The sequence below is a fragment of the Podarcis erhardii genome (assembly GCF_964252035.2).
Source record: "Podarcis erhardii genome assembly, chromosome: 2".
NCBI lineage: Eukaryota > Metazoa > Chordata > Lepidosauria > Squamata > Lacertidae > Podarcis > Podarcis erhardii.
In genome coordinates, this window is record NC_138498.1 from 404,838 (window position 1) to 429,268 (window position 24,431).

General features: G+C 48.9%; 1 protein-coding gene across 1 annotated transcript in view; it reads right to left on the bottom strand.

Annotated features, from left to right (window-relative positions):
* Positions 1 to 21,395, bottom strand: part of COLGALT1 (collagen beta(1-O)galactosyltransferase 1) — a 32,954-nt gene extending 11,559 nt beyond the window's left edge. The window contains exons 1-6 of the mRNA XM_081851744.1: positions 21,151 to 21,395; positions 16,802 to 16,912; positions 15,594 to 15,711; positions 9,167 to 9,301; positions 7,646 to 7,850; positions 5,724 to 5,843 (exon numbers count right to left, since the gene is read on the bottom strand). Of these exons, the coding sequence (XP_081707870.1) occupies positions 5,724 to 5,843; positions 7,646 to 7,850; positions 9,167 to 9,301; positions 15,594 to 15,711; positions 16,802 to 16,912; positions 21,151 to 21,380 (919 nt within the window). The 5' untranslated portion in view covers positions 21,381 to 21,395. The remainder of the gene's footprint in view (positions 1 to 5,723; positions 5,844 to 7,645; positions 7,851 to 9,166; positions 9,302 to 15,593; positions 15,712 to 16,801; positions 16,913 to 21,150) is intronic.
* Between the last annotated feature and the right edge of the window lie 3,036 nt (positions 21,396 to 24,431).

Sequence of the window (24,431 nt, forward strand, 5' to 3'; positions counted from 1 at the left end):
TTCACACAGGCCATGCGGGGCTGGTCAGGCTGCCTTGAACTGGAGAAGCAGAAAGCATGAGCCAGGGCAGAAAGGCTCTGGTCCAATGTCCTGCAATTTCAGTGGCACTTTTTGCAGCATGGTCCTATGCATCCCTATGCAAAAGGAAGCCATGTTGATTATCATGGGAGGCCCTTCTTCATGTGCTCCTCTGCGAGAAGATGGTGGCCACATAAGAACAGGGTCTTTTCTGCAGTGGCTCCCCATTTGAGGAAGGCTGCCCCGGGGAGGTTTGCCTGGCACATTCGTTGCATATCTTTAGGCAACAAGTAAACTGTTCATCTATAACCAGGTTTTAGGCAGATTAAACAATTTGTGGCCTTTCAAACTTTGTGTCTGGGCTGGGGTTGTTTTGTCTCTTACACTTTTATTTTTTCTGTTTTTATACTGTAAACTGCCCTGTGATGCTCAGATGAAGGGCAGAATATAACTTTAAATAATAATAATAATAATAATAATAATAATAATAATAATAATAATAATAATAATAATAGATTGATGATTTAGTGAGGTTTACTCCCAGCTATAGAACCTTAACCTTAAGTTGCTTTTGTACCTTTATATGCTGTCTTCACAGCAACCCCTGGGAGGTAGGCCAAATACATTTCCCCTTTGACGGCCAGGGAACACAGGCTGAGAAGCAAAGCTTTGCCCAAGGCAGCATCAGGAAGTACAGAGAGCCGGCTGGATCAGGCCAACAATGTCTAGTCCAGCATCCTGGTCTCACAGCAGCCAACCAGATGCCCATTGAGGGAAACCAGGAAGCAGAACATGAGCTCAACTGCTATTTGGAAGCCTTGCTGCCTCCAGAATGGCCATCCTGGCTAGGAGCCATCAACAGCCCTCTCCCCCCACCTCCATGAATGGGCCTAATCCTCTTTCAAAGCCATCCAAGTCGGTGATATGGCTGTCTCTGGGAGTAGCAAGTTTGACAGTGTGTTGTGGGAAGAAGGACTTTCTTTTAGTTGCCCTAAACCTTCCAACATTCAGCTTCAACTTTCCTCTCTCCACGATAGGAGACTCACCTTTTCTCTAAAATAGGCATCCTCAAACTTTTTAAACATGGGGCCAGTTCACTGTCCCTCAGACTCTGTTGGGGGCCGGACTATAGTTTGAAAAAAATGGTGCCTTCATTATACACCTTTAGGCGCCAGGCAAAAACGTTTCATTTTAGCCAGGCTTTGGGTTGATTTGATTGACATCCTATGCCCTTTTTAAATGTGGTTCTTTTTTTGGGGGGGGGAGATGTTATTGGGTTGTTTTTATTTTGCTTATATATATATAATTGTGGTTTTAGATTACCGTATATTTTGCTCTATAACACGCACCTAACCATAACACGCACGTAGTTTTTAGAGGAGGAAAACAAGAAAAAAAATATACTGAATCAAATGTTGTACTAAACTATTTAATAAACAACCGGTATATCAGAAGCATATTACAACCATGTAAAGTGAACAGCAGTCAACAGTGGCATTAAGAACCATCATCACTGTCATTAACAAATGAAGAGAGAATTTTAGGTTCGAGTACTCTTCTAGTCTTCTGTGAACCCCAAGAAATCACTGCTAGAGTCAGAATTTATGAAGTTCAGTTGCTCACAGTCACTGACATCACTTTCTTCACTTTCTTCATATAAAATGCCATCTTCTTTTGCATCCAAACCATTGCTAATGCCACATTTTTTGAATGACTGTGCAACGATTTCCTCCTTCACCGAGTGCCATGATGTTTTCACCCATTCACAAACTTCCTCCCTTGGAAGAGGGAGGGAGGGAAGGAAGAGAGATGGAGAGCTCACATTTGTTCTAGGCAAAGCAGCCAACTCCTATGGGCCTAGGTGCCTTCACCCCCCCCCATTAAATATTTGAGGGAGTCATCCCCCACCCCCCATTGTGGTATGTGAGGTGGGGCTTACCTGGCTGCCCCCCAATATTTTTTGAAGTTGGAAGAGGGAGGGAGGGAGGGAGGGAGGGAAGGAAGAGAGGGGGGAACTCACATTTGTGCAGCTGCCTTGCCTCGAACCGGAGCAAAAAGAGGAGGAGGAGACTCAGGGACACGAGCCTTGTAAGCCACTTTGTTTGAATTTACCGGTGAGGTGCTGGGGGAGGGACGGAAGGGGATGCCCTCTTTGTCCCTCCTTCCGGCTCATTGTAAAGAAAGCAGAGTAAGAGCCGCTTACATTTCTGTAAGGGAGAGCCATAGAGCAGGCAGACACTGAGAAAGAGAGGCTGTCTCCCTTTCCCCACCTTGGCTTTTACACGCTGCGTGCAGCTCTTGCCGGCTTCCGAGCTGCCTCCCTTCTCCCACCTCGCCAAAAAGCCATAGAGCAGGCAGACAGGAGGAAGAGAGGCTGTCTCCCGACACTCAGCTGTTGCTCAGCTGTTGCCGGCTTCCCAGCGGAGGAAGAGAGGCTGCCGAACAGCCAGCAAGAGCGGCTCCTCCTGCCTGCATTCGCTCCATAACGCGCACACACATTTCATAGAATCATAGAATCATAGAGTTGGAAGAGACCACAAGGGCCATCGAGTCCAACCCCCTGCCAAGCAGGAAACACCATCAGAGCACTCCTGACATATGGTTGTCAAGCCTCTGCTTAAAGACCTCCATTTCCCTTTACCTTTTAGGGGGGGAAAACTGAGTGTTATGGTGCGAAAAGTACGGTATGTTCTGTGAACCGCCCTGAGACCTCTGAGTATAGGGCAGTATATAAAGTCAATAAATAAATAAATAAATAAATAAAACCTCAGTGGCAGCCCCAAATTCAACCCCTGGCATCCCCAGATGGCGTTGGGAGAGCCTCCTGCATGAAACCCCAGAGTGCTGCTGCCAGCCAGAGTAGGCAATACTGAGCAATGTTCTGGCTCGGTATAAGGCCTCTAGAGCTGGCTGCTTGTTGGGAGAGGCTGCCCATTCGCTCCGGCTTCGCCTGGGGCCTCCGCCTCCTGCCCTGCGGGGAGGAGAGCGCTCTCAAGCTGCCATGGTGACCCAGGCACCATGCGGCCCCCCACCTCTCCGCAAGGGGGCTCTGAGGACTAAGCGGCGTGGCTGCGCCTGCAAAACGGAGAGTCCAGAGCCAGAGGGTCCGCGGTACCATTCCCCGGCTGGCGCCTCTGCCTTAGCGGGGAGTGGGCAACTATAGGAAGGCAGAGGGGTCAGGAGCAAAGTTCCGCAGAACGCTTGAAATGCAGGAGGAGGGAGGGAGGGAGAGACACCCCTCTGCCTTAGCAGGAAACTACGAATCCCAGCATGCAATGCAGCCAGAGAGTATGATTAGGCCGAGCACGGAGTTGTAGCCAAATGCTTTCGTTGCATTCAGTCAGAACGCTTTGCCGCCGCTTTGCTGCTCGCTGTAGGCCGCCTCCCCCACCCCCCTTTGTTTGCCCCTGCCAGGCAGGCTGAGTTCAGGACCCTGGCGGGCCGGATCTGGCCCTCGGACCATAGTTTGAGGACCCCTGCTCTAAAACATCCTCAATGCTGCAACCTTTCTTCCTCGGGGAGTCGCTCCATCCCCTGGATCACGTTGGCAGCTCTTTTCTGAATCTTTTCCAACTCTACAACATCCTTTTTGAGGTGATTCTGCAGAATAATTCTGCGTCAGAAGAGAGCTTCAGAAGAGCTCTTGCGTATGGCACTGAGGCCCATCAAGTCCAGGACTCCCAGTGACCTGCATCCAGCAATCGCCAGACAGACACCTCTGGAAAGCCCCTGCCCCACGGTCAGTGCCCACTTCCCCCAGCCGTCTCTGTCTCTGAACCCGGAGGGCCCGCTTAGCTACCAGACATAAGGAGGAAAAGGTAGTGGCACCCGCCCTGTGGAACGCCCTCCCATCAGATGTCAAAGAGATAAACAACTACCTGACATTCGGAAGACATCTTAAGGCAGCCCTGTTCAGGGAAGTTTTTAATATGTAACGCTGTACTGTTTTTAACACTTGATTGGGAGCCGCCCAGAGTGGCTGGGGAAACTCAGCCAGATGGGCGGGGTATAAATAATAAGTAATTATTATTATTATTATTATTATTATTATTATTATTATTATTATTATTATGATGATGCCAGGCTCTTAAACTGCAAGTTGGTTTTGTACTCCCCACAAATGGATGACATCACCCCCAGGTTTCATTATGCATCTACATAAACTTTCCTCTACTCTTAGAAATGTGCACAACAGATCAGATGACCAAACCAAATAGCCACATGGCTTAGGAGCTGAGGGTCCTGTTCAGCCCTTCAGTCTCTCCGTGATTGTCCAAAGCAGAATTGCAAAACAGGAAAAAGCATGCCACTTTGCTCAAAGTGCATACATGTATCTGGGTCACATAACTTTGCCTTTATCAGCCCACAACCAGGGATTGCCCAGGTGCCAAAATTAATTGATTAACTGATTGCCCAGAAGCATGCAGAGCCCTTCCTATAGCAAACCACCAGTGAAGATGTCAAAAGCTCTGCCAAAAGTAAGCCATCCTCGCTCTCCCCTAAGTAGGGCTGGGTGATATCTGGTTTTCAACATCACAATATATCACCAGCTAAATATCACAATATCTCAATATATCTGCGGCGGCAGAGGGCCTTGCTGGGGGGCCCCGGAAAGTGGAGGGTGCACCTCACTTCCCCCACAGCCGCCGAGGGCCTTGAGGTTCCCAGCAGCGGTGGAGGGCCTTAAAATGCAAGGAAGTAGTAGATGAAAATATGAAATAAACTTCCATATAATATATTTAATATATTTTCAACCAATTTAAAGAGTAGTTTGTGATTTATTAGTCAAGTTGCATCTGCTTTCCCACTCAGAGGTCTAAGTGGAATATTTGCATGCATAAGCCCCACTGAATTCAACTAAACTTACTTTTCCTTTCCTGGGAGTAAGCCTCATTGAATTCAGTAGGACTTATTTGTGAGTAGACACACATTTGCTTGCACTGCTTACCAACAAACACCCTTAGCATCATGCTCACATAGTACCCAACCTCCCATTTCAGCATAAGGCAGCCAGCTAAATCTTCTCCCCTCCACCCCTCCAGAAGGCCCCCCCAAAAGCCCTCATCCCACCAATCTCTCTCTCTTTTTATCAAAGGCAGGGACGGAGGGCAAACAAGCAAAAAGATAGTCTCCTTAAAAACAAAAAAACCCTTCCTTTTTAATATGGTGGAAAGCTATTTAGGAGGAACCAACAACATAAACACCCCCAGAAAATAAAAACGAAAACTCTTCCCCCTCTTTTTTTCCACAGGTGGAGGTGAGTGTGAGGAAGAAAGAAGAGCTTTCCAGTGCTTTATTTATATTCTTTGTATATTTTGCCACTGAATCACTGGAAAGACTCCAGTGAAACCGATAGAGTTCCTAAGCTCAACAATTCCAGTGGTTTCCTAAAAAAAAAAAAAAAGCTCAGAAACTTTTGGGGTGTCCTGGTCTTTGCTTTTTGAAATATGGTAACCCTAGATCTGCTTAGGAGGGAGGAGGGAGAGAGCAAACAAAGCAGGAAACACAGCGCCTTGCTGAAACTCTTATCATGATGTATTCAATGATATGCACAGCCCCCACCCCCAGTGTAGTTTTCTAACCCTCCTCCTAACCCTTACACAAGGTAAAATCTGGTGTCTGTTTATAAAAATTTCCTCTTTGGTTTAAAACATCAACTTGCAAAGGCCTTGCTAACTTTTGGCCAAGAGTCACATAGAACTCACCCATCACCTCCAACTGCACGTGCATGAAACTCTCCACCTCGTCGCGGAGGGTGCTGTGGGATCGCAGAGGCACGGGAAGGAAGCCATACACCTCTTTGTTGCACACGTACATCTGAACTTCTAAACAAAGCGAGGAGGAACCACAAAAGGGAGCACATAAAATCAAGATGTCATTGGGCAGCAGAAGACAGACCCCTCTCTGTATCCTTTCCAAGTCAAGGAGTCATGGCCATTGTTATGTTTCACCTCCATATGCATGAAGTTGGGCTAATTGGTGATTAAAATAAATTCTGATGGTACACTTGGCAGCCCACAAAATGCTGCAGTACCCTGTTCAAAGATTTAAAACTAGGTGGAGAACCAGCCCAAGAAATCTGCACTATTTGGGCTACATGCAATTCTACAGGAGCTCAAAATGTAGGAAGGGGTGCTGAAGTCAGCTTCCCAGGACTCTCAGGAAGCTTTTCTTCTTTTTCAAAGCTTCTAGCCCTTATGTTAATTCTCAATAGCAAAAGAGGTGCCTGAACGAAATTTTCTGTGGTTGGGGCACAGCTTCAGCACCCTTGCCTCTCCCATGACCAACAAACCCAGAGCAAAAAATTCAAAATATTAAAACACAGAAGAACAAAGTATGCAAAATAAGACCAATTTATGATCCCCCCCCTCAAGATGCACCATTTATATAGCTTGCAGAAATCCACATCTATTTTTTGTTTTTTGTTGTTGCTAGCAAGGAAAACATATAGCCCTAGTTACGGTGAGGAACAAAGATCAAAGTAGAACTGGTTGTGCCTGGAAATCCCAAGAATGCCTCCTTGGATTCATGGATTTGTGTTTCTGTTTAGAAGGCACTTGCCTCAGCTGAACTGAACTGGCCCCAAGCAAGCAGGCAGGTAGCAAAGTAGATCTGCTTCTCCTTGCCCATGCTGCCACCTGGCTGCCCATTCCATGGCAACACTATCCCAGGTGCAGCAATATTTACAGCGGAGATGGGGAACCTGTGGTCCTCCAGATGTTGTGGAAGTACAATTCCCATCCATTCCATCATGACAGCCAACAGTCCGGGATGAAGGAACTGGAGTCCAGCACAATCCCCACCCCTCCTGTTTTGAGTCCCACGTGCAGGCAATGGGCCTTTTGGAAACAGAAGCTGCCTGGGAGAGACATCCCTTGAACTCCACACTCTTGTCCCTTGCCACGAGTGATGCCAGCTGATTGATCAGAGGGTGTGGTTGGGGGGAAAATGGCCTCATGGGCCAAACTGCATCCCCAGGGAAGGTAAGACTGACCCCCTGGCCAGATGTTCCCCACCTCTGGAGTAATAATTTCCACAGGGTGCTATTTCCTAACAGCAGGGAGCAGCATGGGGCTATCCAATCTTCTTCTCCTGGCTTCAAAGAGCAGCAGTTGTATGTGATGAGAATGGAGTGTTTCTAGCAGGCAACAAGTTGGGGACTGAAGAAATACTGTGGCTCAATGGTGGAGGACGTGTCTTGCAAGCAAAAACCCTGAGGTCCAATCCTGGGTGTTTCCAGGCAGGGCTACGAGGGACTTTTGCCTGAAACCTCGGAGAGCTGTAGCCAGTCACTATTGATAATGCTGAATTAGACTGGCGAATAGTTTCATAGAATCATAGAGATGCAATGTTGGGAGGGACCACAAGGACCATCTGCTCCAACCTCCTGCAATGATGAAATCACAGTATGACTAGGCATAAGGCAGCTTCCTGCGTCCCTATTTTCCAAGGCAAAATAAGGGAAAGTATGCAGCTATGCTGAAGAATTGTCTGCAAGGCAGCTCAACAAAGAAAAACCATCTCAATTAATCTTGTTGATCCTCACAAACAGATGCCTCTGCGAGGCCAACACACACAAACCAAGACGGCATCCTTCTCTGTGAGCAAAGATAGGGCTTTGACTCACCTGCCTGCCTGCAGGCAAAGGCAAAGACGATGATGTCATCGAATGCCCAGGTGTAATCCGGATGGGGTGGGTAGAAGACAAGGCTCCGAGTGGCCTCTTTCTGCAGGTTGATAAGAAAGGTGGAGTGCACCATGGGAACAGCAAAGCAGCCCTGGCGGTCTCGCTTCCTGATGGGGATGTAAGCAGGCGTGCGCTTGTAATAGCCCTAGGAGAAGCAGAATGGAAATTCCACATGAGATTTCCTGCAAAGAGAAGCAGGAATAGAGCCCAGCCTAGGAAAACTTGCAACACTTCAGCATCATGTGCAAAATGAGTCTGTGCTGAATTATATGAACAGTAAGGCAGGAGAAACGGCATTTCCGTGTGCTGCTCTGGTTCGCCAGAAGCGACTTAGTCATGCTGGCCACATGACCCAGAAGCTCTCTGCGGACAAACGCCGGCTCCCTCGGTCTATAGAGCAAGATAAGCACCACAAGCCCAGAGTTGTCTGCAACTGGACTTAACGGTCAGGGGTCCCTTTACCTTTAAGGCAGAAGCATAAAAAAACAGTCTCATACATGATGACAGCACTTAAGAGCTCTAGCTGCACGGTTTTTAAAAGACTTGCCTCAATAGTTAAACTAACTCATAGAATCATAGAATCATAGAATCCTAGAGTTGGAAGAGACCACAAGGGCCATCGAGTCCAACCCCCTGCCAAGCAGGAAACACCCTCAGAGCACTCCTGACATATGGTTGTCAAGCCTCTGCTTAAAGACCTCCAAAGAAGGAGACTCCACCGCACTCCTTGGCAGCAAATTCCACTGTCGAACAGCTCTTACTGTCAGGAAGTTCTTCCTAATGTTTAGGTGGAATCTTTTTTTTCTTTTTCTCATTATTTTAGAGAAAACACATTGTATTAGATCTAAAGAAAAAAGATAGCAAAATTAATTCAGAAGATATTGGCCCTCTTTTACCACATACTGTAAAAAGAAGCCACTGTTTCCAAAAACACACCATAGACACACAATGTTTTGAAATCAATTGATGTTTACACTTTTCCAATAGGGTAAAGTCAGAACTTGCTTTCTTGGTTCATGTCATAGCAGAGAATATTTCAAGGAAATGTGCAAGCATGGATTTAATTTTAACTTGTGTTTAAATACCTCATTATCTTTTTATGGCTCTAGGTGCTTGATTCTTAATTTGAAGAACATATCCTTTTCTTATATAAACATTTTTTCAATGAATGAGTGCAGATGCTCATCATCCTTGATCCACACACAAAGAGAGATTCTGAAAAAGTGAGACCTGTACTGGCTAGGAGGCAAGGAAGTTGCAGAGAATATGCCTGGTAGATATTTCTCTGTGTTGAATTTGTTGAAGGACAGAAGATCATTGAGGTCATGTCAGCTGACAATGTGCTTAGCCATGGATATATACCAAGTCCTTCATGCCTACTGCCTCAATCATAGTCTTTGGCTGTGGTCTCAAGCACACATGGCAAGAATAGTGTTAAACTAGAGGCTGGGATCCACCTACCTGAGAGGTCATCCCACACCAAAAGTTTGAATAGGCTGCCCGTGAGTCCAGCATCGGAGCCACCACAGTCTTGTTCTCAGCTATCAAAAGGCCCAGAGTGTCAGGGTTCGTCAGGAGATTGTCTGCATCCACAAACTGCAGAATTATGCAGCAAGAAAAAGAAGAGAAAAGTCAGTTCTACAGCAGCTGTTCCAGTTTAAATGTTGTGAATCCCCAAGGTCCAAGGTTGCTGGTGAGCAAGAAACCTTAGCCAACAAATTACTGTGCCCCTGTCTTAGGACCTCAACTTCTAACCTATGCTTATGATACGCCAACATTTTAAAACTGGCAGCTGCTGGGCCAGATCTGGACCCAGGAGATTTTGGTCCAGCAGATGCAGCCTTGAGATCCAATTGCCAGAAAAATAACTTTTCAGAAAGGAAGGGCAGGAATGAAAATGAGAGGCGACAGCTGTGATGTCAGTGAAAGAGAAAAATAAGGATGGTGAGGAGTCAGCCATCTGCTTGGCAAAGGAAAGACATGTTGCCCCCCCCCCACCTTTCTTATTGCCCCCTATACCTTCTCAGAAGGAAGGGGACCCCAAACTTGGATGGCAGCTGCTTTTCCAAGGGGCATTATATGTACCTTCTCATGGTCACTATTTAGTAGGGACCAAGGCTTTGATATTCTGATACCTGTTCCTGGTAAATTCTTGTCCGTATTTTGCTTGCAAGGGCAGCTTTGGGGATAACCACCATTGTAGCACAAGAAGCTAGAACATTCAAGCTACTAGTCATTCCTATGCAGGAGGCAGAGACGTGAATGTGTGAGCACAAGAGCACTAAGGCTCCGTGGAATTCACAGCCTGCCATTTTCCAGCTGGCAATATTTATTTTGATCTGCAGTGCGAGGCACCCGTTTGCTTTTCCTTTTAACTAAAAGCACCAGCACCATCTTAGCTTCTAAAACAGCATAGGACAGTATATTGTGAGGCCATTAAAATACAGAAAGTGGAGGAGGCCCTTTTCTGCACATGTAACACAAGGAGGACGCCACTCAGATTGCTGTAAAAACAAATGGCAGAGTGTGTCCCTTTTTTCATCTGTGAAACAGAAGGAGGTATGCTTGGCTTGGAGGACAACTACAAGAAAAGCCAGCTTAAGCATGTGAGGACACTCCTTCCATAAGAAATCCTTTGAGGAACTGTGCAGGAACTGAGGTCCATTGTGGGCTTATCTCCTAAGAGCCAAGGTACTGCTAGGATTAAAAGAAACTTGATGACGTCTACACAAACAAACAGGTGCCTCTGCTTTTCATGAGCAGGGCAGCTCCCTCCAGCCCTAGCAAGAAGCACAGAGACACACAAATCACTCCCTGCCAGCAATTCTGGGCTGCAGACCAGCACCTAATTCCAGAACAGAAGTACAAGGCATGACAAGCCAAGGGGGCTGGCTCCCAGTGAGAACAGCTGGACTTCTACCACTCCATCCCAAAATCCCACCCCAGTTGTGCTTGCCCAGGACTGAAAAGCACCAAGGGAAAGAGCAGCCCACATAAGAATGTCGGCTGCACCCCCAGCGAGGCGAGGCTGAGGAGGTCAGGGGGCACGAAGGGGCATTGGAGACAGGGAAGTGGCATCATCGCCCCCAGAGATATTCCACTCTGTACTAGAAGAATCAGGTGAGGCAAGGAAGGGCATCACCTGCTGTGATCTGCATTGGATAGTTTCCTTTTAATGCCAGATTTGGCAGTATTTGCAGAACAGCAAAGTGGCAGAAGAAAAGAGCTGGATAAGATCAATGGACAAGGCACTGCCGAGGCAAAGCCAGTTTCACCCCAGAAATGAAGGGCCAGCCGTGAGCTCTCTTCTTCTGTTACTTTTGTCCTCAACCAAAATCTTATTACAAGAAATTGAGGGTTCTGACCAAATACCACATTTGGTTTTGAGAAGAGGTCTTTCCCCACTGCAGGGCTGGGGCAGGGGGCAGAAAGGCTGCCTTTCCCTATGGAGAGTCCAAAGGCTGTGACTTGAGATCTCTAATGGAGGGACCACCAAGCTTTTCGGCCAGTGGTCACAGCAACTGTTCCCCCACCCCCCGCACTTCACTTAGAATCATAGAATCATAGAGTTGGAAGAGACCACAAGGGCTATCGAGTCCAACCCCCTGCCAAGCAGGAAACACCATCAGAGCACTCCTGACATATGATTGTCAAGCCTCTGCTTAAAGACCTCCAAAGAAGGAGACTCCACCACCCTCCTTGGCAGCAAATTCCACTGTCGAACAGCTCTTACTGTCAGGAAGTTCTTCCTAATGTTTAGGTAGAATCTTCTTTCTTGTACAGTGGTGCCTCGCAAGACAAAATTAATTCGTTCCACGAGTTGTTTCGTCTTGCGATTTTTTTCGTCTTGCGAAGCACGGATGCACCCTGGTACTGTATTACTGTATGAACATTATTACAGTACTCCTTTTATAATGGGATAGCGGGCAAAGCACAAAGCGGGTCGCTCCCCAGCAGGAGGAGTTTCCCCAGCCTGCAGGATCTGTTGCCGAGAAGAGGCAAAGACACCCCCTCCCACCTCCCCACGAAAACAGCCCCCCCTTCCTCTGTCGCCAAGCCTTGCTGCGTCTTCGCTCCGCCAAACCGCGTCCCACATCAAAGCCCCAGCCCGCTCCTCTCCCTCTCTCTCCACGAGCTGCCAAAGGAAGTTCGAGCCCAGGAACCGAGGGCGGACGCATGAAGCGCCCGGCGCGGACTCTCCCTTGCTCCCTCCGTTACCTTGCGCCACGCCACCGGGCTCCCCACAGTCTCGGCAGCTGCTCCCGGCTTCTTCCCACCCCCACAAAGGCGCCTTCGTGGCGGCCCAAGCGCAGTGGATGCCTCCTCCTCCTCGGTCCCCCTCCTCCTGCCTTTGCGCAGTTAGGGCAAAATGGAGCAGCCACGTGGGGAGGGGGAGAGAGAGAGAGAGGCAGAGGCAGAGCAGAGACCCAGCCAGATCCGCTGCCTCCTCTGGCGCCTCTACAGAAGATGATCCCTCTGCGTCGTTCTGCTAGATCCCGCTTCTGTTGCGCCCAAGTCTGTTATTTGTTCTTTGGCTCCTTCTGCAGTCTTTCTTTCGTGTGCTTTTACGCACACGCTCTGTCTCCAGAGTGTCTGTCTCTCTCTCTCTCTCTCTCGTATCGGGTTACTCGCGATCACGCTTGGAAGAGATTTGCTCCTGCTCTTTTCTTGCCTTGCATTCATTTGCGGAGCGAGACACTCTCCTTCCCCAAGGCTGAAACTGGAAAAGGTAGGTCGCTCCCTCGCTCCCTGCCAGCCCAGTTCCCACTTCAAACTTGGTACAGTACTGTATTACAGTAACGTTTTTAAGAAAAAGGAAACAAACTCGCAAGACGTTTCGTCTTGCGAAGCAAGCCCATAGGGAAATCGTCTTGCGAAGTGCATCCAAAACGGAAAACCCTTTCGTCTAGCGGGTTTTCCATCTTGCGAGGCGTTCGTCTTGTCAGGCCCACAGATCACTGCTTCTGTTCCCCTCAGTAGGGAATCCCCTATCACCACTACACGCCTCCTCTTAGCTTTGGTCGGGGTTCTTCCGTGAGTATGCTTGGCTGCTCCTTTCCGCTGTATAGTAAACTTCAGAAGAGCATGATCACTCGCGCCTAATGATCCTTCCACTTCTACCCCACTAACCAGGTCATCAACATTGGTTAGGACCAGATCTAAAATGGCTGTTCCTCTTGTTGCTTCTCCCACTTTCTGGACAATGAAGTTGTCTGCAAGGCCAGTGAGGAATCTGTTTGACCTTATGCTCTTGGCTGAGTTTGACATCCAACAAATATCCGGGTAACTGAAGTCCCCCATTACTACTATCTCCCTTCCTTTTGCATGCTTGGCCATCTGTTCCAGGAAGGCATCATCTATGTCCTCCATTTGGCTTGGGGATCTATAGTAAACTCCCACAATGAGGTCTCTGTTATTCTTCTCTCCCTTAATTTTGACCCAAATGCTCTCACTTTGGCTTTGAGATTCTAAATCTTGGATCTCTTCACAGGTATACACATCCCTGACATATAATGCCACTCCTCCTCCTTTCTTGTGTGGTCTGTTTCTCTGAAATAGATTGTATCACTCCATTATTACATTCCAATCGTGGGACTTATCCCACCAGGTTTCAGTGATGCCTATTATGTCATATTTAATTTGCTGCTGTACCAAGAGCTCAAGCTCATCTTGTTTATTTCCCATGCTTTGCGCATTAGTGTACAGACATTGAAGTCCATTAATCATTATCCCGTGTCTCTTATTTAAGGATTTTTTCCTCCCACCACTAGATCTGCGTGCTGTTTGCTCCATTTGGTCTATGACATTTGGATGATCATCATCTTCAGGAGCACTGTCTCCCTCCCCCACATTAGTCAGTTTAAAGCCCTCCTGATGAGGTTTCTGAGATTTTTGGCAAAAACATTCCTCCCAACCGTTGTGAAGTGCAGCCCATCGCTTGCCAGAAGTCCATCTTCAAGAAACTGCAGTCCGTGATCTAAGAATCCAAACCGTTCCTGTTTACACCATTTGTGAAGCCAGCTGTTCACTTTCACTATTTTTCCCTCTCTCCCTGGGCCACGTCGTTCAACTGGGAGGACAGATGAGATGACAATTTGTGCATTTAATTGCTTCAATTCCCTGCCCAGAGCCTCGTAGTCTCTTTTGATCTTCTGGAGGCTATTGCTTGCAGTGTCATTGGTTCCCACATGAACCAAGAGGAAACGGTATTTGTCAGTGGGTTTTATGATTCCTTGCAGTCATTCAGTTACATCTTAGATCTTAGCCCCGGGGAGACAGCACACCTCCCGAGACATCTTGTCAGGCCCACAGATCACTGCTTCTGTTCCCCTCAGTAGGGAATCCCCTATCACCACTACACGCCTCCTCTTAGGTTTGGTCGGGGTTCTTCCGTGATCTGTCCGTTCCAAGGTCGCCTGCACATTCCCTGAGGACTGACTTTGCTGCTCGTCTTCATATACCTGATCGACTGTAATGAGGGAGAGATCCTCAAATGGAGTCTGTTCTTCGTCTTCCATGCTAGGGGAGAGGACTTCAATCAGAGCGAACCCTGGGCTTCCTACTTCTCTGAGTCACGTTTCTCCATATATCTGGCACCTGTGTTGGTGAACTAGCCTCCTTCTCAGGGGTGTCCCCTGTCTCCTCCTTGGTGGAGACGGTGTGCTCTGTTGCTTCCAAGAAGAGCTCCAGCTCTCTAATTCTTTGGAGCGTAGCTACACATTCCTCCAGTTGCTGGACTTTGTCTTCTAAGAGGGCAATCAACATACAATTGCTGCAGGTAAAGCTGCCTGCAACCTTTGGCAAGAAAGGTTTTCTTTCCCCAGGGAAAGGAGGAGGGAAAAGTGCAACATACATGCTTCACTTTCCCAAGGGATCTGCAGAATTATCCAGAGGTTTGGGAGGCCCTCAGGGCTGAAAGAGGAAATGAAGTAAAGTGTTGCTCCACCAACTTCCGCTTTCAGTTCTATGTACTTTTCTGAGGAGAGACGGGTGACCTCATCACTTCATGACTCAGGAGGAAGACCATGAGTAGGGGGCTCAGAGGCTTGGTAGGAACAGGGAAAATGCCGTGAGGGCACCTTTGCACCCACAGGCGTCATCTTAGCAACCTCTGCCCTAGGGCCCTTGGTGGCACACGTATCCTTCCCTTCTCTGTGCAACATCAGGGGCCCTTGGCTTGGCCAAAGCTACTTCCCAGGTCAAAGGGGAGGCCCTGGTTCAGAATGTATTGAAAGCTTGGAAACAAGTCTGCTCACTTCTCCCAAATTTCCTTGGGAGGTGGGGGGTGTAAAAAAACAATCCTCAGCGCTTAGGCAAATTATTCACAAAGAGCTTCACATCATTCTCCATAATCCCTACAACAACCCTATAAAGCTAAGTCAGAATTATCATCCTCAGATTTCCGCTTTGCCTGGGGTGGGGTGAAGAGGGATTATCACGGCAAAGGTGTTTTATTACCTGAAGTCCAAAATCCAAAAACATCCTTCCCACCTACAATTAACGCAGGGAATGAACCACAGGGAAAGGAACAGCTGCACAATCTGACAGAAGCAAAAAGTGGGGCTGGTTTGAAAGGAGGCACCCCAGCCCAAACACTATAACCATTAAATGACACAGTTGTTTACTGAAGTATCCCTAGAAAAGTCAGGCTTGTTTCCCAGCCATGGAAATTAAAACTGCGCAGCCCACACTGGTCTCCAGATTATCTCTCTCAGCTATGCGGCTGAGCAGGGCACTAGCATGCGCTGAAAGCCCTCCTGGATGTGCAGACTGCTGGGCTGCCACACAGCATACAGTGATGCCCTAAATCAAGGTCCCTGGAAGTCAGTCATCAGATCTTAGAAATGCAGCTCCCCCACCCTGGCTTCCCTCCCAAGCCTCTCCTTACCAGGATGTAGTCAGCCCACATGTCCCGGGCAGACTGCAGCGCTGCCTGGCGAAGCTTCATGACATGTTCATAACGGGAATTGGACCAGTGCTTGGGACCTTCCTCATCCAGATAGGACCTGCCAGGGACAGCGAGGCTCAGGGTGAGGTCACATAAAGAAATCACCTTCTTCCCCACCCTACCTGCCCCAACGGAGGAATCTAGATGCGCTAAATGCCAACAGATGGGGGATACCCAACAAAGTGCTTCAGCCAGCACAAGGTTTTCTACAGAACGTCTCCCTCTCCCATTCCCATGCATCCCCATGCCCTCTCCAGATCTGCTCTGGAGGGTTGAGAGAGCCCCCCAGAACAGATGGGGCGAGTGCCATTGCACTAGTGGAAGCATTTTGCTACCCCAAGGGATTTTGTGACCTTCATCAGTTGGCTCTTATCCTTGTGACACAGATAAGCTTGAAAAACAGGGAGAGTAGGTGCTGAAAGCAGAAGAGGCTGCTAAAGTCCTTTACACACTTACCTGTGAGCAAGTGCCATGGAATCTGGTAGGACTTATTTCTGAGTAGACGTAGACTGGATTACAGTGTAAAGGTTTCCAGTGTCTTGGCACTGCAAAGAATCTTGGCTTTCCTCCCAACTAGTAAAATAGATTTAGTTCAAATTGCAGAATTGTGTAAAACAAGAGGAAACTACACAACTCTGTTCAATTTGCATAGTTTATACTAGAAGCAGAAGCTGCTTTTCCTTGCACAGAATTTGAATTCATTTTATTTTTAAATGCAGAGTAAACACAGCGTGGCCACAGGGTATCATTCGCCAGAAGCCTCGTTTGGGCCATTCATCCATGGCCACAATGTGCAGTTTTGATGTGCCTGTGGTGCAGTGTCCGAGGTGCATGCCCTGCCTTGCTGAACAGAGCTGTCCAGGGGAATGGGGTGGGGGTGGGGCTACCCAAGTTGACTCGCTTATGCAATCCACCCACCCTTTTCTACAAGCTGCCCATCAACAAGGCTATGTCTGCAAAACATAAGGCAAAAAAACAAGTTTGTGGAACTCAGCCACAGAGCAGTCTCTGTGTTCTCACTCTCTCCTTGGGAATTGGATCCCTCTTCAAATCAAGTTTCTGTTTTCTTTTCCCTTCTCTTCACCTCTCCCCACAAATACTGGAGCCCTTTTTCTCTCCTCCCTTCCCCACAATGCTGGTTTGCTCACCTGGGTTGCTCCATGGGCCGCCACTCCACCGAGTGATACATGTTCTGTACATTCATCAGCCATTCCCGAAGCACAGCTGTCGTGTTGTCCACATTGTGATCAGTTGCCACCCTAAAAGACGCGCAAGGCAATGGATTTGGAAGCTTCATTCCTCCCCACCTCACACTTCCAGGCTTGCAAACAGCCACTTGCCAAGGTTACCCAAAATGTAGGACACCAGTATTTTAGCATCTGCACAGGTTTCTAACTGGGCACAAATTTCATTTGAAAATGTCTCCCCACACTTTGAATAATTTCTTCCAGAGCACAGCTTACAGTCTCCAAGAAAAACCAACCCCACTTGATGATTAAAAAAATGTACAAAATTACAGTTCAGCTAAAGAAAAAACAAGCATAGAAAGAGAAGTACAAGAAGCAGAACATAAAACAGTGAAAGAAAAACTCAAGCTGCAGGAACAGAGCTGATGTAACTTGGGAAAGTTTGGGAGAAACACTTTTGACAAATGTAAAAACACAACCAAGTTGGGGTCTGCTTCACTCAGGGGAGGAGGATCTCAGAGAACTGGTGCTGCAACGTCAAAAGCAGATGCTCGAGTCACAGCATGCAGGGATGTGCAGCACCATCAAGAGCCCTTCCTGGCTTAGGAAAGCAATTCCCTTCAGAGAAGAAAAGGCCCACACAAAGGCAAATTTCCAGAAATGGCTCTAGAGTTCCCACGCCTTCTCCAGAAGACTCTGCCTCCCTCCGACTGTGCCACTCTCACGCCGTGGAGCCTGGTCCTCTCCCTTCCCCCTGCATCCATTCCCCCACGTGGATTTTATCTGTGGGTCAGCAAATCTGCTGCCTCTTTGGACAGCCCTGTCCTGAAGACCCAAAGCAGCAATGGGAATCCTGCGGCCCAATAACTGCACTTGGCTCCATGCGGCGGGGGGGGGGGGGAGCAGGAGAACAAAGGAAGTCCTGCCCAGCTACAGCTCCCACCCACCACCCATGAGTGCCCCAGCTATGATTACCCCACCATATTTTTAAAAGATCAGACAGCACTCCTCATTCCGAGCCAGGATGAGACATCCTAAGCCCATAGCATCTGATATTTTAGAAACTCCTGTCAGCCCCAGTCAGTGTGGAGATCTGTGTGAGCCGATCTCACAGTTCTTCAGGCCATGTACGTTGAGGATCACGTTTCTTGCAGATTAATTTGTTGACTGTAACTAACCTCCTCCCAAACCTTGCTACTTACAATGAGTATGTTTCTTATTCTTATGTGCATCATGATCCTTACATCTCCCTAAACCTGACAAATTGCCACCTATTACTCTGCCTCCATTCTTCATTAGGATGAGCCGCCGCCCCATCAGATCAGGGCCTCTTGGGGTTGTCAAGCCACTCAGATTATCCGGAGCTTTGGGCTGGGCTGTCACCAATATGCTGATGACACTCAGCTCTATCTGCTGATGGATGGCCACACTGACTCAACCCTGAACACACTGACCAGATGCTTGGAAGCTGTGGCTGGATGGTTTCATGGGAGCCGATTGAAACTAAATCCTTCGAAGACAGAGGTCCTATGGCTAGGTCGGGATGGCATGGGGATGAGGGACCAACTCCCTTCTCTTGCGGGGGCCCAATTAGTGCCATTGCCTTCCGTTAAGAGTTTGGGTGTAATCCTTGACGCCTCCCTTTCCATGGAGGCGCAGGTTACAGCAACAGCCAAGGCGACATTTTTCCACCTTTGCCGCATCAAGCAGTTGGTCCCTTACCTTTCCCGCCCTGACTTGGCCACAGTGATCCATGCGACGGTCATCTCCAGGCTTGACTACTGTAATTCGCTCTATGCGGGGCTGACCTTGAAGCTGTCCCAGAAACTCCAGCGGGTACAGAATGCTGCAGCGAGGCTCCTCACGGGGTCTCTGCCATGGGAGCATATTCACCCAGTGCTTTTCAAGCTGCACTGGCTCCCGGTGGAGTACAGGGTCAGATTTAAGGTGCTGCTTTTGACCTTTAAAGCCCTTCACGGCCTAGGACCCTCGTACCTACGGGACCGCCTCTCCCGGTATGCCCCACGGAGAGCCTCAAGGTCCATAAATAGCAACACCCTAGTGGTCCCAGGCCCTAAGGAAGTTAGATTGGCTTCAACCAGAGCCAGGGCCTTTTCAACTCTGGCTCCGGCCTGGTGGAACGCTCTGCCTCATGAGACCAGGGCCCTGCAGGATCTGATTTCTTTCCGCAGGGTCTGTAAGACAGAGTTGTTCCGCCTGGCCTTTGGCTTGGAGCCAATTTGATTCCATCCCTCCCTCCCTCTCTCTCTTTTGTTTTCTTTTCCTTCTCCTCCTGTGACGAGGCTACATTTTAATATTTTAATGTTCCATTATTTTAATGTTGTATTTTATTTTTGTTTTTAAGTTGTAATCATTCTTCTGGTTTTTATCATTGTTTGTAAGCCGCTCTGAGCCCGGCCTTGGCTGGGGAGGGCGGGGTATAAATAAAAAATTATTATTATTATTATTATAGATCCTCCTGGCCAGCTGCCAGAACAGGAGAGGGGGAGACAGAAGGCGGCCAGTGTTTCCTTTTACCACACTTTCCATAGCTGCAAGATGTTCCAGTAATGAAATGTTGCTGCTTTTGGGGGGGGGGGGCACTTTGCACATGTTCTGAGGTATCATATTACATCTTTTTGAAATGGATTCTGACTTAGGCTGCCAGCCATTATGGAGAGCAATGTTGGTGCCCAAAGGCTTGCAAACCAATTTCACAGTGAACGACGATTTTGGGTCCACTGAACATCAACCAAAAACTAGGCACAGCCTCAAAAACCACACAAAATTAATATATGATATTAAACGTATCGATATGATATTTAAAAAGTATCAAAGCAGGCAAGGAAGGGGAAAATTAACCCTGCCCTTCCTTACTATGATACAGTATCTGTTTGGGTGGGGGGCATTTTGGTGCCAAAGTGACTGTCAGCTTCAGAAGAGGGATTTTATTCAAGACCACCATCAAGGGAGGGATCAATTATCAGCCACTACTGCTGATATAATTCACATTTTTTTTATTAAAGCCAAAGAAATACAGTATTTTGATAAATATTGAAAATAAAATGAAAATTCACTTTTGAATTCCAGCCTGCGGATGGAATTGGCTGCAAAACAACTTCAGCCCAAGCCACTCATGTACAGTAATCTTGGCAAACAGGCAGGCAAACTTTTGTAAACTGTCCTTACTGACATTTCCTCTCCCCTTCCTCCAGCTGGCTACTCTGTGCGCAAACCGTTTTTGCTCTGTTTTTTGAAGACTAGTAATTTTCATGTGCTCATTCCCAAAGCTGCTTTCTAATCTTTCATGGAGTAGACGGGAAGGCGAAGTTCTGCAGCCTCAAGCCACTTTCTGAGTCACAAGCGGGGAGCTGCTCTTGCACCCGAGTTCTGCTTCCACTGGATGCCGGACTACATGGGCCAAAGCCCACCAAATGCATGCATGCACAGAGGCATACTGGGTGGTGGCTGGAGGTGGCTGTTTTCTTCCCCGAGTATGGACTCAATCGTCGCAGCAACACGCCTCTACCCATATTTACTGGGAACTAAAAAAGCAAGGGACACGGGTGGTGCTGTGGGTTAAACCACAGAGCCTAGGACTAGCCGATCAGAAGGCTGGCGGTTCGAATCCCTGTGGCGGTGTGAGCTCCCGTTGCTCGGTCCCTGCTCCTGCCAACCTAGCAGTTCAAAAGCACGTCAAAGTGCAAGTAGATAAATAGGTACTGCTCCGGCGGGAAGGTAAACGGTGTTTCAGTGCGCAGCTCCGGTTCGCCAGAAGCGGCTTAGTCATGCTGGCCACATGACCCGAAAGCTGTACGCCGGCTCCCTCGGCCAATAAAGCGAGATGAGCACTGCAACCCCAGAGTTGGTCACGACTGGACCTAATGGTCAGGGGTCCCTTTACCTTTACCCTAAAAAAGGGGGAGAGTCTCACTCTGTTGAAAGTGGGGTGTGGAGCGTGGACGCGCCGCTCCACAAGTTCCGGATGGCCATTGGCCCTGCTTGCTTGAGCTGAGTTTCCTGCATGGCAGGGGGTTGGACTAGATGAGCCTCGGTGTCCTCCCCCCTCTACACTGCTAGGATTCCGGGCGAAACATACGCGTGGCAGCCGCACAGCCATCATCCGGGTGCCGCGGCTCGCAGCGGCCTCCTCGCGAGCAAGCTGCGCGGCGAGCGCGCTGGGCTTTCGGCGGCGGGCGAGGCTGCGCGGGAACTGCGCGATGGGAAGCGGCTTGGGAAGCGGCTCCTGGGACTGGGTCGCCCGGCAAGGCCGGCCCCTCGCTCGCTCGCTCGCTCGCTCGCTCACTCACCAAAGCGCCAGGCGGTCCTTGGGGTGGCGCAGCCTCTCCAGGCAGCCGAGCGCGGCGGGCAGCGAGTGCGCCGCGTTGCGCGCCAGCAGGGCCAGCAGGACGCGCGGCGGCCGCGCCGGAGACTCGGGCACCCAGCGCTCCTCCGGGAAGTAGCCGCGCGCCCGCCCGCCGCTCCACGCCAGCAGCGCCGCCAGCGCCAGCCACGCACCTCGGCGCGGCCCCGCCGCCATCGCCTCGCCCGGAGCACCAAGCGCCGCCTTCCCGGCAGGAAGCAGCCGCCCCCGAAGGCGGCCCTGCGACACCAACGCCAGGCCGGCGGGGCGGCGGCGCGCCTCGCTCCTTTTCCGGAGGACGCGCCCGGGCTGCGCGCTCCCAGCAGCGAAGGCATCCTCCGGCCGCAGAGGCGCTTCGCAGAAGGGGGCTGCTTTGCTTAGGCGGGCAGAGACGGTGGGGGACAACGGCTTTTGGGCTTTTTGAATACTGGTTCTTCCTCCGCAAGGGCAAATACGGATTACATAGCGGGGGCGGGGCGGTATATTTATAGAGACAGATTTATAAACCACTTAAGCAACTCTCTACAACAGTGCATAAAATTAAAATGTAAATAAAAACAACTTAAAGACACCCCCCCCCCAAAAAAAAATCCCACAAAGGAATGAATACACTTAAAATTAATTAAAACGCAGATGAAATCAGTACGGCACTTCTGGGTGCTACATATTAAGAAGTACAACATACAAGGAAGCTGAGAGCAGTAAAGATAGACAGGGATAAGGTGAGAAAGTCCCGTGAGAAAAGGATCAAAGGACTGGCGTTGGGGATGCGATGGTGCTCTTCAACTCTCTGCAGGATGGCCACACAGAACCAGTGACATAGTGTGGGTTGCCAGTACCCAGGGCCACGTGGAGGGAGGGAAACAGATGGAGTGCATATGCACATTCAGCTAAGAGCATCATCCAAGAGATCCGCAGGTGCAGAGATAAGAAGAATTGTTGCATTGTCAGGAGAGGTCACTTCTTGGTTCACATGGAGACACCATTTTCAATGGATCCCTGTGACAGAAGCGCAAAGCTGTATTGAGACAGCACCAAGCATTGAAACTTTGCGCCCCCAACAATTTTGCGCCTGGGGCAGCCGCCCTGTGGTCCCTCCCACACTACACCACCACACAGTTCAAAGCAAAGACATGTTCTCTGCTGTCCCAGAGGGCAGGACTGGATCTCGTGGGCTGAGGTGACAGGAGTATACAGTATTTCAGTTGATCAGTGGGAGAAAGGAGCAACTGGACAATCAATCTAGAGGGGTCGTCAGGTGTCTCTAGCTCTGGGTTGATGAGATTATCTGCAAGGCTCCCACCAACACTATGAAAAAATGTTGACACAGCGTCCTGTGGAATTTATTGATTATGGCGTGACCCGCTAATTTGTTTACGACCCAAATTAGCCATTTACAGCAGTCCGGCACGCTTCCTCAAGCTGTGATAAATTCTGCTCCGTCCAGTCACGCCTTGCAGAGTAAACACAGCGGCAAAGCTGTCACTTGCTTCAGACAAACATACAGAGTACAGGTTTGTCTATTAACAGTTCTTTATTGCGACATTTCTCAGCAAAACAGTCCTGGGCTTCTCTCAGCCATTACAAACTGCGTCCATTTCCCTCAAAGACAGAGAGGAAAAGAGAAAGAATCTCCTCCCAGCTTCGAATCCTGACGTCAGAATGTTGAGGCATCATGGAAACAACTTAACCTGTTAAGTTCTGAACTCCAACACCCCCTCTTGTCTCACATTCTGACAAGACCTGTGGAACATCCACACAACTCCCAGATTCGCACTGTGCGAAACTTACCCACGCACCTGTGGCCTGATACCTTTCAGGTGGAATACCCTTCGTTGTGCGACTGGACCGCCTGGGCACAAACTCAGGTATTTCCTCTGACTCACCGTCACCAGCAGGTGTGTCCTCTGTATCACGGGATTCCCCCTCTGACTTAAAGCGTCTTCGAATCCTCTCCATTACACTCACAGGAGAACTAGGCTCACTCTTGGGCTCTCTTTTAACAACTTGTGGAGACACCCCATCCTGCTCCTGACCTTGGTCAGTGACCTGATCGTCATCAGCAGACTCAGCCTCTCCTTCCTCCTCATCAGAACCTTCCTGCTCTGAATCAGAAAGACATTCTGAAAGAACATCACGCTTTGCAGGAGTCTTTGACCTTTCATCCTTCTCATAGAACTCAGTGTGTTTACTGATCAGCAGCTTACTCTGATCACCTGAAGGGTATGCAAACCTCCATGCACGAGCTGCTGGCTCATACCCACAGAAGATCATTTTCCGGAACTTGGATCCATCTGGCCCTTGCAAAGCCTTAGGCACCGGCACAGATGCAAATACACCAAACTTACGCAGAAAATGAATCTGGGGTTTCCTGCCATGCAACGAACAATAAGGTGTGTCACCTACTAGTGAATTGTAGGTACGATTCCAGGTGAAGCTTACATACCTGATCGCCTCCAGCCAAAACCTTGGAGGTAACCCAGAGTCTGCCAGCATCACCTGTGCAGCCTTAACCAGAGCCTCACTCCTAAGCTCTGCCACCCCCCTCTGATTGGGTGAAGTAACTGTGTGACGTATCCCTTTCTTGCGAAAGAACTTCTGCAAAGCAGACCCTGTAAACCCAGCATTTCTGTCACTGGTGACTGCTTGCACCCTGGTGGAGAACCTTAGTTCCACCCCCCCAATCCAACCTTTGATCAGCTGTGCTGCATCTTCCTTGGACTTGAGACCATGAGTCCAGGTGTTCTGCGTAAAGCTATTCTGCATCGTCAGCAGAAACCTGGCCCCTCCCAGACTTGGTTCCTTTATGGGACCCGACAGATCTATGTGAACCAGTTCAAAGGGTTTTGTGGTTACCCTCTCCACCTTTGGGTAACTGCACCCTTTTACCTTTGCCTGTCTGCAAGTTTCACAATTTATGGCACTTCCACATTCTTTAATCTTACAACCTTTGGAAACCTCAGGCAGCACTTGTAGTTCTTCTAAAGAACCATGAGCTGTCCTTCTGTGCCAAACATGGGCACATGACACATGAGTGGGAACTGTAGCACGCAGGGCTTGTGCTTTCTCAACCTTCCCCTCACCCTCCAGAGGTGTTTTAAGAATGAAGAGGTCATTCTGCCCCTTTTTAACCTTGGCAAGCTGCCTCCCTTCCTTGGAAATTGTGCAGACAGCATCCTCAAAACAAACCTTGAACCCCTTTTTTAACAAATAAGGCACAGATAAAAG